At 49.0% G+C, this 12,038-nt stretch overlaps 5 protein-coding genes across 5 annotated transcripts; 2 read left to right on the forward strand and 3 right to left on the reverse strand.

Moving 5' to 3' along the window:
• Positions 1 to 14: 14 nt before the first annotated feature.
• Positions 15 to 1,645, reverse strand: EDB91DRAFT_1233746 (Gcd10p-domain-containing protein; the record flags this gene model as incomplete). The annotated part of the gene is made up of 9 exons (XM_041321135.1): positions 15 to 179; positions 235 to 337; positions 383 to 512; positions 570 to 713; positions 768 to 976; positions 1,024 to 1,115; positions 1,169 to 1,272; positions 1,333 to 1,460; positions 1,512 to 1,645. 9 exons carry the CDS (start codon positions 1,643 to 1,645, stop codon positions 15 to 17), a joined length of 1,209 nt encoding a protein of 402 aa, XP_041183656.1.
• Positions 1,646 to 1,846: 201 nt separating this feature from the next.
• EDB91DRAFT_1042750 (ARM repeat-containing protein) lies at positions 1,847 to 3,868 on the forward strand (the record flags this gene model as incomplete). Its single annotated transcript, XM_041313018.1, has 1 exon — positions 1,847 to 3,868. The coding sequence occupies one exon, from the start codon at positions 1,847 to 1,849 to the stop codon at positions 3,866 to 3,868; it is 2,022 nt and encodes a 673-aa protein (XP_041183657.1).
• A 124-nt stretch (positions 3,869 to 3,992) lies between these two features.
• Positions 3,993 to 8,783, forward strand: EDB91DRAFT_1096234 (P-loop containing nucleoside triphosphate hydrolase protein). The gene is made up of 17 exons (XM_041316988.1): positions 3,993 to 4,073; positions 4,128 to 4,193; positions 4,249 to 4,417; positions 4,475 to 4,797; positions 4,846 to 5,008; positions 5,057 to 5,160; positions 5,207 to 5,599; positions 5,649 to 5,675; positions 5,726 to 6,229; positions 6,282 to 6,644; positions 6,699 to 7,005; positions 7,056 to 7,144; positions 7,198 to 7,326; positions 7,371 to 7,492; positions 7,542 to 7,755; positions 7,809 to 8,609; positions 8,663 to 8,783. The coding sequence occupies exons 1-17, from the start codon at positions 4,071 to 4,073 to the stop codon at positions 8,696 to 8,698; spliced, it is 3,813 nt and encodes a 1,270-aa protein (XP_041183658.1). The 5' UTR covers positions 3,993 to 4,070; the 3' UTR covers positions 8,699 to 8,783.
• Positions 8,784 to 10,954, reverse strand: EDB91DRAFT_1342681 (uncharacterized protein). Its single transcript, XM_041325759.1, has 3 exons — positions 10,798 to 10,954; positions 9,518 to 10,735; positions 8,784 to 9,471 (listed from the first exon to the last, which is right to left on the reverse strand). The coding sequence occupies exons 1-3, from the start codon at positions 10,822 to 10,824 to the stop codon at positions 8,896 to 8,898; spliced, it is 1,821 nt and encodes a 606-aa protein (XP_041183659.1). The 5' UTR covers positions 10,825 to 10,954; the 3' UTR covers positions 8,784 to 8,895.
• EDB91DRAFT_1096242 (Lumazine-binding protein) lies at positions 10,954 to 12,023 on the reverse strand. The gene is made up of 4 exons (XM_041316989.1): positions 11,959 to 12,023; positions 11,688 to 11,904; positions 11,559 to 11,638; positions 10,954 to 11,503 (listed from the first exon to the last, which is right to left on the reverse strand). The coding sequence occupies exons 1-4, from the start codon at positions 11,971 to 11,973 to the stop codon at positions 11,096 to 11,098; spliced, it is 720 nt and encodes a 239-aa protein (XP_041183660.1). The 5' UTR covers positions 11,974 to 12,023; the 3' UTR covers positions 10,954 to 11,095.
• Positions 12,024 to 12,038: the final 15 nt, after the last annotated feature.

The following is a 12,038-nucleotide window of genomic DNA, read 5'->3' on the forward strand; positions in this document are numbered from 1 at the left end:
ACCTGTGATTAAACTTACACTTTGATTACATGCAATAAGAAACCCCCCGATCCCGAGGTATTCATCGTCGGGTGCGTACGACCTGGCAGAACTTGATAGCGTCGCAGCCATGATTCTGTGATTGATGGTGCAAGATAGCTTGGATTAAGGCGCAATTTCGATTGTAGTTCCGTGAGAGACTGATAATTTGGATATCCAGGTGAACTAGTTCATAGAATAGAAAGCGCAACATACCTGGCTAAATGGGCTCTGAATAACTATGGATCCTGATCCTGCTACATATGGGGCCAAATTCTCTAGGATCTCCAGTGGGTCGTAATCGCTAGCAATTAGAAGCCTAGCAGGCGTCGGAAGAGGTATCATATCGTTTAATGGCACTCACGCGTCATATTCACCAGCAAATAACTCCTCTCTTGCGTTTAGAAGAGTATCTGCAGCAAATTTTCGTTTATCAAGACGAACCCTATGTCGGTCTGATTTTCCCACTTCTGACGATGACTGTTGTGCTACAGCTGTCACTTGATGGGAGGTCTGGAGCATCCACAAAGAATTCAGTCGGGCTCACTAACCTGGTGCATAGTCTTCCTGGGCAGTTGCCCAGTTCAACGATGAGTGTATTTTTGTAACGACATCTTTGCGAAAATTCATCAGGGTCATGACGGGATATGCGGGTGGCGAATCAACGTCGCAAATTGAAATCAGTCGTCCCTCCCCTGCAGACATTAGATCCTCTACTCACGCAGAACTAGCAGCCCTCAGCCACTCACCTCCCAATCTCTCGAGGATTGCAGATACAAGAAGGCCAGACGCCTCGTCAACGGCAATGTACCTGCCCCCCGGGCGAACATTCGCCATATTCAATATTTGTGATAGTGTATCCGGTCTGATATCACGGATTCTGTTCTGGTCTTTTTTGAACCAATGGTCGCAAACATTGTAGATTGTCGGCTCAACCGTACTGAAGGTCTTCGAGTACCTGCTCGGTACATCAATTTGAGTGTCAAAGAATCAGGGATAGCATACTTGGCTTCCTTGCGTTGCTTATATTTTTCCTTGCTATATTCAGTTTTCATGGAATAATTGGCGTGTTGTTCGATCTGAGCCTTTATTATTTCCTGCAGAAATAGTTTATACTGCGCTTCTGCATGAAATATGGTCCTGGACGCACAGAAACATGCAGGCCAGACTTTTTCAACCCTTCAATCTCGTCGAGGGTAAGTGGCTGCACGAATTCGCCATCGTTGATGAGCTCATTCGTAGCATCCGTTTCCTCTTCATTATCATTAGTCCTACAATGAAATCTTGGGAGTGGTTTTCAATTAAATCCCTTACCTACTTCTTGCAGAGTACGAGGCGGCTGCACGGTGAGTTCCTTGCCATGAATCTCATACGTCAATCCGTATGGATGGCCTATCAGCTCGTTTGCGCGAAAGGAGCCGACTCTCCCTATAGAGACAGAGCTTCCCGACTCGGTTCAGTGATGGTAGGAAATGAAACAAGAAACCGCTCACCCATCCTTCTCCACCTTGAAGCCTTTGGTCTCACCATTAGGTAGTCTGAGCAGAACTGTATGTCCTGACTGGATGGTGGTCGCTTTGAATGAGTTCAGGGCACTTGTTGTATCTTCATTGTTAGGGATATCCATGGGCCTTTGCTGTCCCAACAGCCTACTGACGATTTTGGATGGTGGTGTTGCGAAAGAAATGATCCGTTGTGACACCGTGATTACTGATCAAACCGGCTCGATCCTCCTCCAGCAGTAGTGAACACCCATTTTCTCAAAGTCTACATTTCGTCAGTTAACGTGATGAATGCTCAGCATGGAAACCTCAGCTTAGATTCATTGATGGGGAAAGCTCAGGATGTTGCATTCCTTCCAGATGAACTCTCTTACCTCGTAGAAGCTTTCGCGCCTTCTCAGCCAGAATCGTCGCGCTCGAAAGCGTATCTTGTACTCTCTGCGTTCTGTCAAGGAACCCGGTCTCAAAACCCTCAGGAGTCTGGGTCTAATGACTCTGCCACGGACATACTAGAGAAAGTTTTCCAGCCTCTTATCATCTCCCGTCTTTCCAACCATCAGGCGCAGGATGCTATAGTTGTTGGACTCTCTTTCTTCTCTGCCTTATTTCACGTCGACTGGCAGTCCGCTTCTCATGTTTTCGCGCAAGATGGCATGGTCGAATACGTGACGGATGCCCTTGATTTATTTCCATTATCAGCTTCAGTTGCCTTAGAGGTCGCTCGCATGATTGGCCAGGCTAGTGGACACAAGGCATGCCGGGCTCTGATACCCGAGGAAATCATCGCCTGGCTTGGGAACAAGTCCCGTCAGGCTACAGACAAAAACTTGCGCGCAGCAGCAGCTATCGCCCTCGTGAAATTATCTCGAGGGGCAGCAACGGATGCCTCAGAAGGCACAGATGCGTCTCAGGCGGCGTCACCTACCTCCAAGGATATGGAGCTAGCCAACTTGCTGAAGCAAATGGTCATCAGTGACAAGGACTCTCTCTCCTCCCTCAACGACGTCATTGAAGGCCTTGCATACCTCAGTATCGAACCAGATGTCAAACAGACCCTGGCAAATGACCCCAAGTTTTTGCAGCAGCTCTTTACACTTGTTCCTAGACGTAAGCTTCTGCCCACATCCGCCAGCAATTCCAGCCTCCTCTTTGGCATTCTTCTCATCATATCCAACCTCTGTGCCTACCGGCCTCACCTCAGTCAAGAAGACGCTCAGGTCGCTAAGCTGAAGCGCATGGCAAAGGCTGGTAATGGATCCAAGACAACGGCCGAGGAACCACCAAATGCGCTGGAAGATGATGCTGCAGTCAGGTCCAGGTGCCGTCAAGTTCTTGCAAGTGGTGCTCTTGATGTCTTGTCTGTGGCTTCTGGTGTAGAGAGCCAAGGCATCAGACTTGCATTGGGTAAAATCTACCTAAGCATCGTGGAAGACAAAGATAATAGAGGGAAGGTCCTTCAGAGTGGAGGTGCACGGAGTCTCTCTCGTGTTATACAGTCGTCGTCGTCATCCACACCGATTGATGCCCCCTTCCTCCCTGCGATTCAAGCTTTGGCAAAATTGACCATCACATCTTCCCCCCTTCAAGTCTTCGGGCCCACTGATGGTGCTATGCTTGATGCAATACGGCCCTTGTCACAACTGCTTCTTCATTCATCCTCAAATCTCCTACAACAATTCGAAGCCTTAATGGCCTTAACAAATCTTGCTTCACAAAGCACAGGGTGTGCCGATCGCATGTCTAGTACTCCACACCTTCTCTACAAAGTTGAACTTCTCATGCTGGAGGACCATACGCTCATCCGTCGGGCAGCCACTGAGCTGATATGCAACCTTGTTGGGGGTGCGGAGACGGTCTTTTCCAGGTATGGCGGTTCTCCAGATGTTCATGCAACGAAGTCCAAGTTACAAGTACTTCTTGCGATGTCGGACATGGATGACTTGCCTACGAGACTCGCTGCGTCGGGTGCTTTGGCCATAGTGACCAGTGCGTCTACCGCTTGTCAGGCAGTATTTGAACTTCAGCTGGATCATCACCGAGCATTTTCGAATATTGCACGTCTTATTGACCCGTCTGTCACTCTGGAGGATGACAATCCTGAGGATGGCGAAACAGTCGGAGATCCAGGCCTTGTGCACCGCGGAGTCGTATGTCTTCGCAACATTCTCAATCCTCAGTACGCCCTCCCTCGCGTGCCGCTTGCAGAGGAAGTGGAAAAGGCAGGCTTGGTGAATGTCATGGCCAGATTGTTGAAAGGTGAACTTGGATCATTTGACACTACGGTCACTACTCCTGCTGCTGAGATTTTGAGGCGTCTTATTGAGCTTAAAACATCAGCGAACAACTAGTACACTGTCTGATAAACTGCGTAGGGACTGTATTGTTGTTGTGGAGTACTTTACGAGGGTAGTGCCTCGATGAGTCGATTGGTACTTTCAATACCACCGGGTTTGCCACGGGTATTGCCGTTCTTTGCCGTGCCTGCGGACTTCTCCCAGCCGTTACTACAACTTTACCACCTTCCCTCATTCAAGGTAAGGCGGGTCAGCCATGGTGAGATCCAAATTACCTTGAAACGTTCAGTACTTGACCTGCATGCACGTGTAGGCTATATCCAAGAAGGCGGGCAAAAAGACTGCTCCGAAGTCAGCTGGGGCGACTAAAGTTGCCAAGGTGCGCTCTCAGGCATCGATACACCTACGGGCAGCCGTGATTTCGGTACAAACAGGCAGACTGGAAAGAAGGATTCAAGAAGAAACAGGCCGGAGTATCCGATATGACTCTTCTGACAACTATCGACAACGATAGCATCAATGACAACCTTAAGAAACGTTGGACCGGCGGAGAGATCTACACTTACATCGGCAGTGTATTGATATCTGTTAATCCCTTTAAAGGTGAGGCCTCATCTATTCAAATATCATTTTCTGATGTCAGTGTGAAATGCTGCTCAGATCTAGGAATCTATACGGATGAAACCTTGCAGAAGTACAAGGGCAAGAATCGACTCGAAGTTCCTCCGCATGTATTCAGCATCGCAGAATCTGCATACTATAACATGAATGCATACCACGAAAACCAATGTGTTATTATATCTGGCGAGTCCGGTGCTGGAAAGACCGAGGCTGCGAAGCGCATCATGCAATATATTGCGGCCGTGTCCGGAGGGGAGGATAACAGTATACAGGAGATCAAAGAAATGGTGTTGGCTACGAATCCTCTATTGGAGAGCTTCGGTTGTGCAAAGACTCTTCGAAACAATAATTCAAGTCGTCATGTGCGTGAATCATTGTTTTACATATGCACATTGATGACAGTTTTACAGGGTAAATATCTAGAGATCATGTTCAACGACCACGGCGAGCCGAACGGGGCTCAAATTACGAATTATCTACTTGAGAAAGGCCGAGTGGTAGGGCAGATAGAGAACGAGCGCAATTTTCACATCTTCTATCAATTCACGAAGGCTGCTTCGGAGGAGCAGCGAGGTGCGTCTTACATGTCCGTCTATGCCGAGTTCTCATGAGAATTTGTAGAGCAATTCGGGTTGCAGGGCCCAGATGCGTATTCTTATACCAGCATGAGCAACTGCTTAGACGTTCAGGGTATCAACGATTCAAACGACTATGCGGACACGCTGGTGAGTATTTGCCTGTTGTCCTATAATAGTACTTAAACATGGTCAGAATGCCATGAGGATCATTGGCCTCAGTGATCAGGAGCAGAACGAAATTTTCCGGATGCTCGCAATTACTTTATGGCTCGGGAATGTGCAATTTCAGGAGATGGATGACGGAAATGCGACTATCTCTGACACCGGAGTGACGGATTTTATTGCATATCTCATGGAAGTAGACTCGGCGATGGTTCAGAAGGTGCTGACATCCAAAGTCGTCGAAACTCAACGAGGCGGACGACGAGGTTCGGTATATGACGTTCCCCTGAATCCCGCGCAAGCAACCGCTGGAAGGGACGCACTCGCAAAAGCGATTTACAACAATCTTTTCGAGTGGATTGTTGCGAGAATCAATGTGTCCATGAAGGCTCGAAGTGCCACAACACAAGTGATTGGTATCCTGGTATTTGACGTTGTTGTTATCGGTTTAACAATCATTGAGGCATTGACAGGATATCTTTGGTTTCGAAATTTTCGAGGTATGACAAGATTTTACGCCTAAAAGTCACCCCATTCACGGACTCTGCAGGATAACTCTTTTGAGCAATTATGCATCAACTATGTCAACGAGAAACTTCAGCAGATTTTCATCGAATTGACGCTTAAGACCGAACAGGAGGAGTACGTGAGGGAGCAGATCAAGTGGACTCCGATCAACTACTTTAACAACAAGATTGTTTGTGATCTCATTGAAGAGCGTAAACCCCCTGGAATTTTCGCCGCGTTGAACGACGCCTGCGCAACAGCCCACGCCGATCCAGCCGCGGCAGATAACAGTTTCGTGCAGCGGACGGCCATGCTATCTTCCAACGCCCATTTTGAAGCACGTGGATCGCAGTTTCTGGTTCGTCACTACGCCGGAGACGTCATGTACAACATCTCTGGTATGACAGACAAGAATAAGGACGCACTCGTGAAGGACCTCTTCGATTTGGTCGGTAGTAGCGGCAACCAGTTCCTCCAGACATTATTCTCCGACCGACCCGATCCCTCGAGCAAGAAGAGACCGCCCACTGCTGGTGATAGGATTAAGGTATTTTACATTGCAATTATCAGTCAGGATGGCTCATTCACACCCTGGAAAGGCGTCAGCAGGTGCCCTCGTGGATAATTTGATGAGAGCTCAGCCTTCTTATATTCGAACGATCAAACCAAACCAGAATCGTAGCGCAACTGAATATGATTCCAAGGCTATATTGCATCAAATCAAATACCTCGGATTACAAGAAAATATTCGTGTTCGTCGCGCAGGGTTTGCGTATAGGAACACCTTCGAAAAAATGGTAGAACGATTCTACCTTTTGTCGCCTTCAACATCGTACGCTGGTGAATATACGTGGCAGGGAGACACGAAATCGGGTTGCGAGCAAATTCTCAGGGACACGGGGATAGCCAAGGATGAATGGCAGATGGGGGTCACAAAGGCTTTTATCAAGAATCCCGAAACAGTGAGTACGCCATGCAATGACATCAAAATTTGAAATCGACGTTGTCAATATCAGCTGTTTGCCTTGGAGACTATGCGCGACCGTTATTGGCATAACATGGCAGCCCGTATTCAGCGAGCCTGGAGAAACTACTGGCGGTATAAGAATGAGTGCGCTAGACGCATTCAGAGGTTCTGGAAGAACAACAAAGAAGCCCTCGAATATGCCAAAGTCCGCGACTATGGTCATCAGGTGTTGGCAGGAAGGAAGGAACGCAGGCGTTACAGTCTCCTCAGTTATCGTCGTTTTCTGGGCGACTATCTTGATGTCAATGGTAAGAGCATCGTTGGCTCTGACCTGCGCTCCGCCTGCGGTCTTGGTGGTGAGATATCTAGTTTTTTGCTTGGTTTTGTTATCTCACATGTAGTACAGCGGAGCAGGCCACCTTCAGCTCGAAAGTACAGATATTAGTGTCCAGATTGGCTCGGTCCAGCAAACCCGGCCCACGTTTCCTTGTAGTGGTACGTATTAACGTACTTCACTGCCTTACCTCGTCTGACATGCGTCGTGGTAGACTGCAAAGGCTGTGTACATCGCGGTAACTTCTAATAAGGATGGTCAGATACACACCTCCCTTGAACGCAAGATTCCCTTGATTACTATCAAAAGTATATCAATGTCTAATTTAAGGGATGATTGGCTGGTTAGTCCCTTATCCTTTCTCCGGCATGTCGCTAACACTATCAGGCATTAAACTGCAATGCCTCTGAGGAGGGTGATCCCGTCCTTCATTGCCACTTCAAGACGGAGTTGACCGCGAATCTTCTTACGCTCACGCAAGCTGCTATCAACGTCGTGATTGGCCCGTCGTGCGTGTTTTATTGACCTCACTTTACAATTGTCTCACTTGCGGGAAAGGATCGAATATGCGAAAAAGAAGGACAAGAAGGCACAGATTCAGTTTGTCAGGGACGAGACGGTCACAAAAGATGATGTATACAAGAGCCACACTGTGCACGTCCCATCTGGCGAACCTTCATCCAGCACCTCTCGACCGGCTGCAAAGAGAAAACCTGGTATTGTTAGACCGATCACCCAAGGAAAGCTCCTTCGTGCTGGCGGTCCCTCGGATGTGAGTTTATATCGGATTGTGACTTCTGTCTTCTGACGATTGATCTTTTCCAGAAGTCAAAGACTTACAGGCCGAAGCCAGCCGGCCAGCCACTGCCAGGGAGATCTGCTCCACCTGCTGCCGTCAAGTCAACACCGGTGGCGCACCCTAAATCAGTCCCTGCGCGTCCTACTCGTAATTCAGTTCCACCGCCACCGCCACCGCCACCGAAAGAACCCGACGTAGAGTTATACAAGGCGAAGTTCGCGTTTGAGGGTCAAGAAGGCGAGATATCTTTGAAGAAGGATGATACCGTGGAACTAGTTGAGAAAGATGACAATGGCTGGTGGCTTGTCAGGAAGGACGGGCAACAGGGCTGGGCTCCAAACAATTACCTAGAACTTGTGCCGCCAAAAGCCAAAGCGGTACCTGCAGCACGCCCCCCTCCAGCTCGACCACCGCCACCAGCCCATGCTACCCCTACTCCAATTTCGAAACCAACTGTTTCGGCCATATCTGCGAAGTCATTGTCAGCAGATGCGTCAGCTAAACCTGTGGCTGTTTTCCCCGGTCTTGCGCCCTTAAACGGCTCCGCGGCGCCTTGGAAGAAGTCTGCCGGTACATCTGTTAATGGGTCATCAGGCAGTACACCTGCAAATTCCCGCCCTTCAAGCTCACTAGGCGCAAAACCCCCTCCCCCAGTGGCCACAAAACCTAAACCTGCGCCACCTCCTATCGCGTCGAAGCCAAGCGGTGGCAAGCCTCCTGCTAAGCCACCTATGCCCACTGCTCCACGACCAGGTGCTGGTGCTGCGCCTCCGAGAGCAGTTTCGAAGCCTAGTGCACCTGCTGGTCAGCTGGACTTGGCTGCTGCGGTAAGTAATAATAACTAAGCTGCCTTGAGGATATATCTAATGTAACCACCCAGCTCGCGAAACGTGCTCAGAAGATAGCCGATGACTGATCTATCAATTCATATATATGACCCTCATACAATACCCTTCGATGACTGTTACTTAGAAACGTGGAATTCAGTGTTCGTGTAAACATATTGGATAATGCGATGCGTGAATATGCTGGTGGGGTATCGAGGAATGATTCCGAGGTCTACATGATGAAGCATTGCAGGACGTAGAGCGTAATGAACGTAACACCATAAACTTATAAAGACTCGGAAGAAGGCGTAATTCTGATTGGAGGTAAATGAGTGGGTGGTGGTTCCAGGGTTAGTTCGTCGACCTCATCCTCCGAGAGGTCATCATCACTATCAGGTACAGCAACGTGTGACGGAGAGACGGGGATTATAACCTGATCCTCCCTACCGTCCCCTCTGTTGCGGCCATCAAGAATGGCGTCAGACTCCTGCCCTGAATCTCTCCATGTGCGGACTTCATCGGCATTCAAGACCTTCGTGGAGAGGCCCTGCCGGAAATCATCGGGAGTGCTTTCCAAAGCTTTCTTGCCTGATTCCAGAAGCCGGTCTAGGATATCCTTCACCCTTGCATAGACTTCATCGCCAGCCCCATCATCACCCTCCTCACTATCGTCATCAACCACTTCTTCTTCTTCGCGGTCATGGGACTCAACAGCCCTGAATGCTCTGGGGGGGAGAATGAGTCTGGATTCGCGAAGCTTCCGCTTCAGGTCCCGAATCTCTTTAGCTTGACGGTTCTTCGTAGTTTCAAGTGATGCATTGATAACGAGAAGGGATTTATTCGTTATTTCCAAGTCGGCAATCTGAATACAAGTCAGCTCGGTAATTAAACGTAGTCAATGGGATGACCTTTCGATTAGACTTGGCAGCAGTCCTCGCCTTGTGCTCCGAGTTTTCAGAGTCAAGATCGCTATCCCGATCTTGGCTAGATCGTCGGCCATTGGTTGTGGGCGAAACCGTGCCATCCTGATCGCTGTGACTAGAACGAAGATTGTTGAGTCGAGCAAATTCGGTATCCGAACGCTTGCTTATGTGAGAGTTAAGCGTCGACGCGCTCGCATTGCTCTTAGTAGAGGGATCCACAGACAACGACCTTCTAGACACGGACGACTTTGAAGATAATGATAATGCAGATATTGGTGGTGAATGTGGAGGGAGAGGAATGGAAGCGGGGTCGACCTTGGCTTTCAGTACCTGCCTGACTGCTTTCGAAGGTCCTTCAACTGGAGTGAATGTCTGATAAGCATATGATATGGGTGAGGGGGCGCGTCGCGGTGAGGGGTATCTATGCGGATTAGCAGCAGGAGCTCCGGTCGTGATGGGATAAAAAGATGACACAGTGGTCGAATTAGGCGGACTTGATGACGCGTTCAACGAGAAGCTAGAAGCCAGTGAAGGTATGGGTGGTCTTGTATGAGTAGGCCTGGTGGTAACCCATGGTGGGGATAGCGAGCGGGCAGGTTCTGTTTCGATACTATTAGATTTGGCTAGCCGTGAAATCTTGGATTTGATCTTGATGGGAGCAGACGGTGATGCACGGTCTTGGTCGACGCGTGCGGATGGTAGTTCTGAAGAGAGCGGAGTTCGGGGTGATGGAGAATTTCTCCGTAATGCTGAGGTGGACTGGGCGTGATGTAGGGCAACGCTGCCGCTACGGGGTCGGTCTTCCTGGGGTGGAAGTCGCAGCTTTGATGAAACAGTAGTGGACGATCGCTGACGCGACTCCAAAGGAGATGTACTAGACACAGGAGATGTGGCGGTAGACTTGGACGCGGGCCGCGCCGTAACGCGAGCTTTGACGGGATTGGTGACTATGGGAGGCCCGGGACTTCGAATCGGCTTCGAAGGCGAGCCAGGTCGAGAGAAAGTTGCTTTGTTGATGGCATTCAATGAAGCCGAACTTGACAATTTCCGGACAGTCACGTTGGAGCTGACCTTGACTGTCGGACGGAAGCCTGGGGGTGAGAGAGATGACTGAAGCGGTTGCTTAGTCGGTGACGCTGGTCTAGATGATGAATTAAAACGAGGAGATACATTTCCACCGTTGTAGTCGAGTTTCGCAGTGACCTGTTCGCCATGTAAGTTTCATGGACGTAGACAATGTCGTGACATGCTCGGAGCGCGCTCACTTTTCTCTTCAACGGTGGCTCCTTCATGAAACACGCGATGAAAATAAATCTAGTAGTTCGTCAATCGTTTCAGGTGTTGTTACCGCGCGTGCTGCAGCTTTGCAGTTGGTAGTTTACAGTAAAAGAATTGAACCACTAGCACTGTGTCCACAAAATGGTCAATATCGGACATCGACTGTCGGATGTATTTGCTTCAATAGCCGAGTAATACTTATCAATGAAACTAACGTGACTTTACTAGGGCAATGTATACTTGATCATTTGACGTTGAACAGGAGGATAATAGGAAGCTGTTGGTCTAGGCAGGAGGTAGAATTCCCTTGTTAACGAGCGTTTCCTCCACAATCTTCTGGACAAAGGTCCGCATGGCTTCCCCACCACCACCCTCCAGAGCAGCCAACACGCTCTTTTCTACATACTTGCCCACCATGTCAACCTCAATATTTACCCTTTCGCCATCGCCCTTTCTTCCCAAGGTAATCTTCTGCTGAGTGTGTTGGATAAGCATAATGCCGAACGTTCTCTCGGCATCATCGACAGAAGTAACGGTGAGGGATGCACCATCTATAGTGACATAACCCTTAGGAATGATGTAAGGAAGAAGAGAAGGTCTTTCTGCGGTTGGCTCGGGAAGTTGGAGCAAAAGACGCAACGAATCACCGTCAGGAGCTCTCCTGAGAATGATCGCAGTTGTATCAACATGAGCCTAGGATGAGAAATGACTTATAATTGGTTATCAGTGCGCCGCTAAAAGAGCGCACCTGCACGAAGTGACCACCGAATCGAACATGGGCACCCATAGCACGCTCCAGGTTCACCTGGTCACCAACCTTGCGATTACCTTAATTACATATGAGCGACTGTGCATTAGTTTGCCTCTGGTCACTTACCCAGATCAGTCCTGCTGAGGGTCTCGTTGGCTAGCCATATTTTGAAATACCCTCCATCACGCTCGACGTTGAATTCGACGACTGTCAAACAGGCTCCATTAACGGCTATCGAGTCACCAACGTGACAGTCGACTAAGATAGGTGCCGACTGTGATATGGTTAAAGCACAACCTCCATCGTCGCGGTGGATGGCAGACACTGTTCCAAGGTGTTCAATCTGGAGTAGTCAAGTCACAGGGAATCCATAGCGTAGAATTATAGAAATACTTGCCAGACCAGTAAACATGTCGGATCAAACATACAATCAGTGTCACGACGGTTATTACTAAACTCATCCAATTACGACCGTGT

The sequence above is a fragment of the Suillus paluster genome, assembly GCF_016628075.1.
Source record: "Suillus paluster strain FC165 chromosome Unknown EDB91scaffold_2, whole genome shotgun sequence".
In the NCBI taxonomy this organism is placed as follows: Eukaryota; Fungi; Basidiomycota; class Agaricomycetes; order Boletales; family Suillaceae; genus Suillus; species Suillus paluster.

Excerpts from the sequence above, each read along its gene's own strand:
- EDB91DRAFT_1096234 (XM_041316988.1), top strand. Across the intron at positions 7,145-7,197 it reads GCCCACGTTTCCTTGTAGTG|ACTGCAAAGGCTGTGTACAT; the intron begins GTACGTATTAAC and ends GCGTCGTGGTAG. Across the intron at positions 7,493-7,541 it reads AACGTCGTGATTGGCCCGTC|GATCGAATATGCGAAAAAGA; the intron begins GTGCGTGTTTTA and ends CTTGCGGGAAAG.
- EDB91DRAFT_1342681 (XM_041325759.1), bottom strand. The coding sequence starts at position 10,824 with ATGAAGGAGCCACCGTTGAAGAGAAAA. Across the intron at positions 10,736-10,797 it reads AGCCACCGTTGAAGAGAAAA|GTCACTGCGAAACTCGACTA; the intron begins GTGAGCGCGCTC and ends CATGGCGAACAG. Across the intron at positions 9,472-9,517 it reads CTGCCAAGTCTAATCGAAAG|ATTGCCGACTTGGAAATAAC; the intron begins GTCATCCCATTG and ends ACTTGTATTCAG.
- EDB91DRAFT_1096242 (XM_041316989.1), bottom strand. Across the intron at positions 11,639-11,687 it reads CCTCAGCAGGACTGATCTGG|GTAATCGCAAGGTTGGTGAC; the intron begins GTAAGTGACCAG and ends TATGTAATTAAG. Across the intron at positions 11,504-11,558 it reads TCGGTGGTCACTTCGTGCAG|GCTCATGTTGATACAACTGC; the intron begins GTGCGCTCTTTT and ends TTCTCATCCTAG.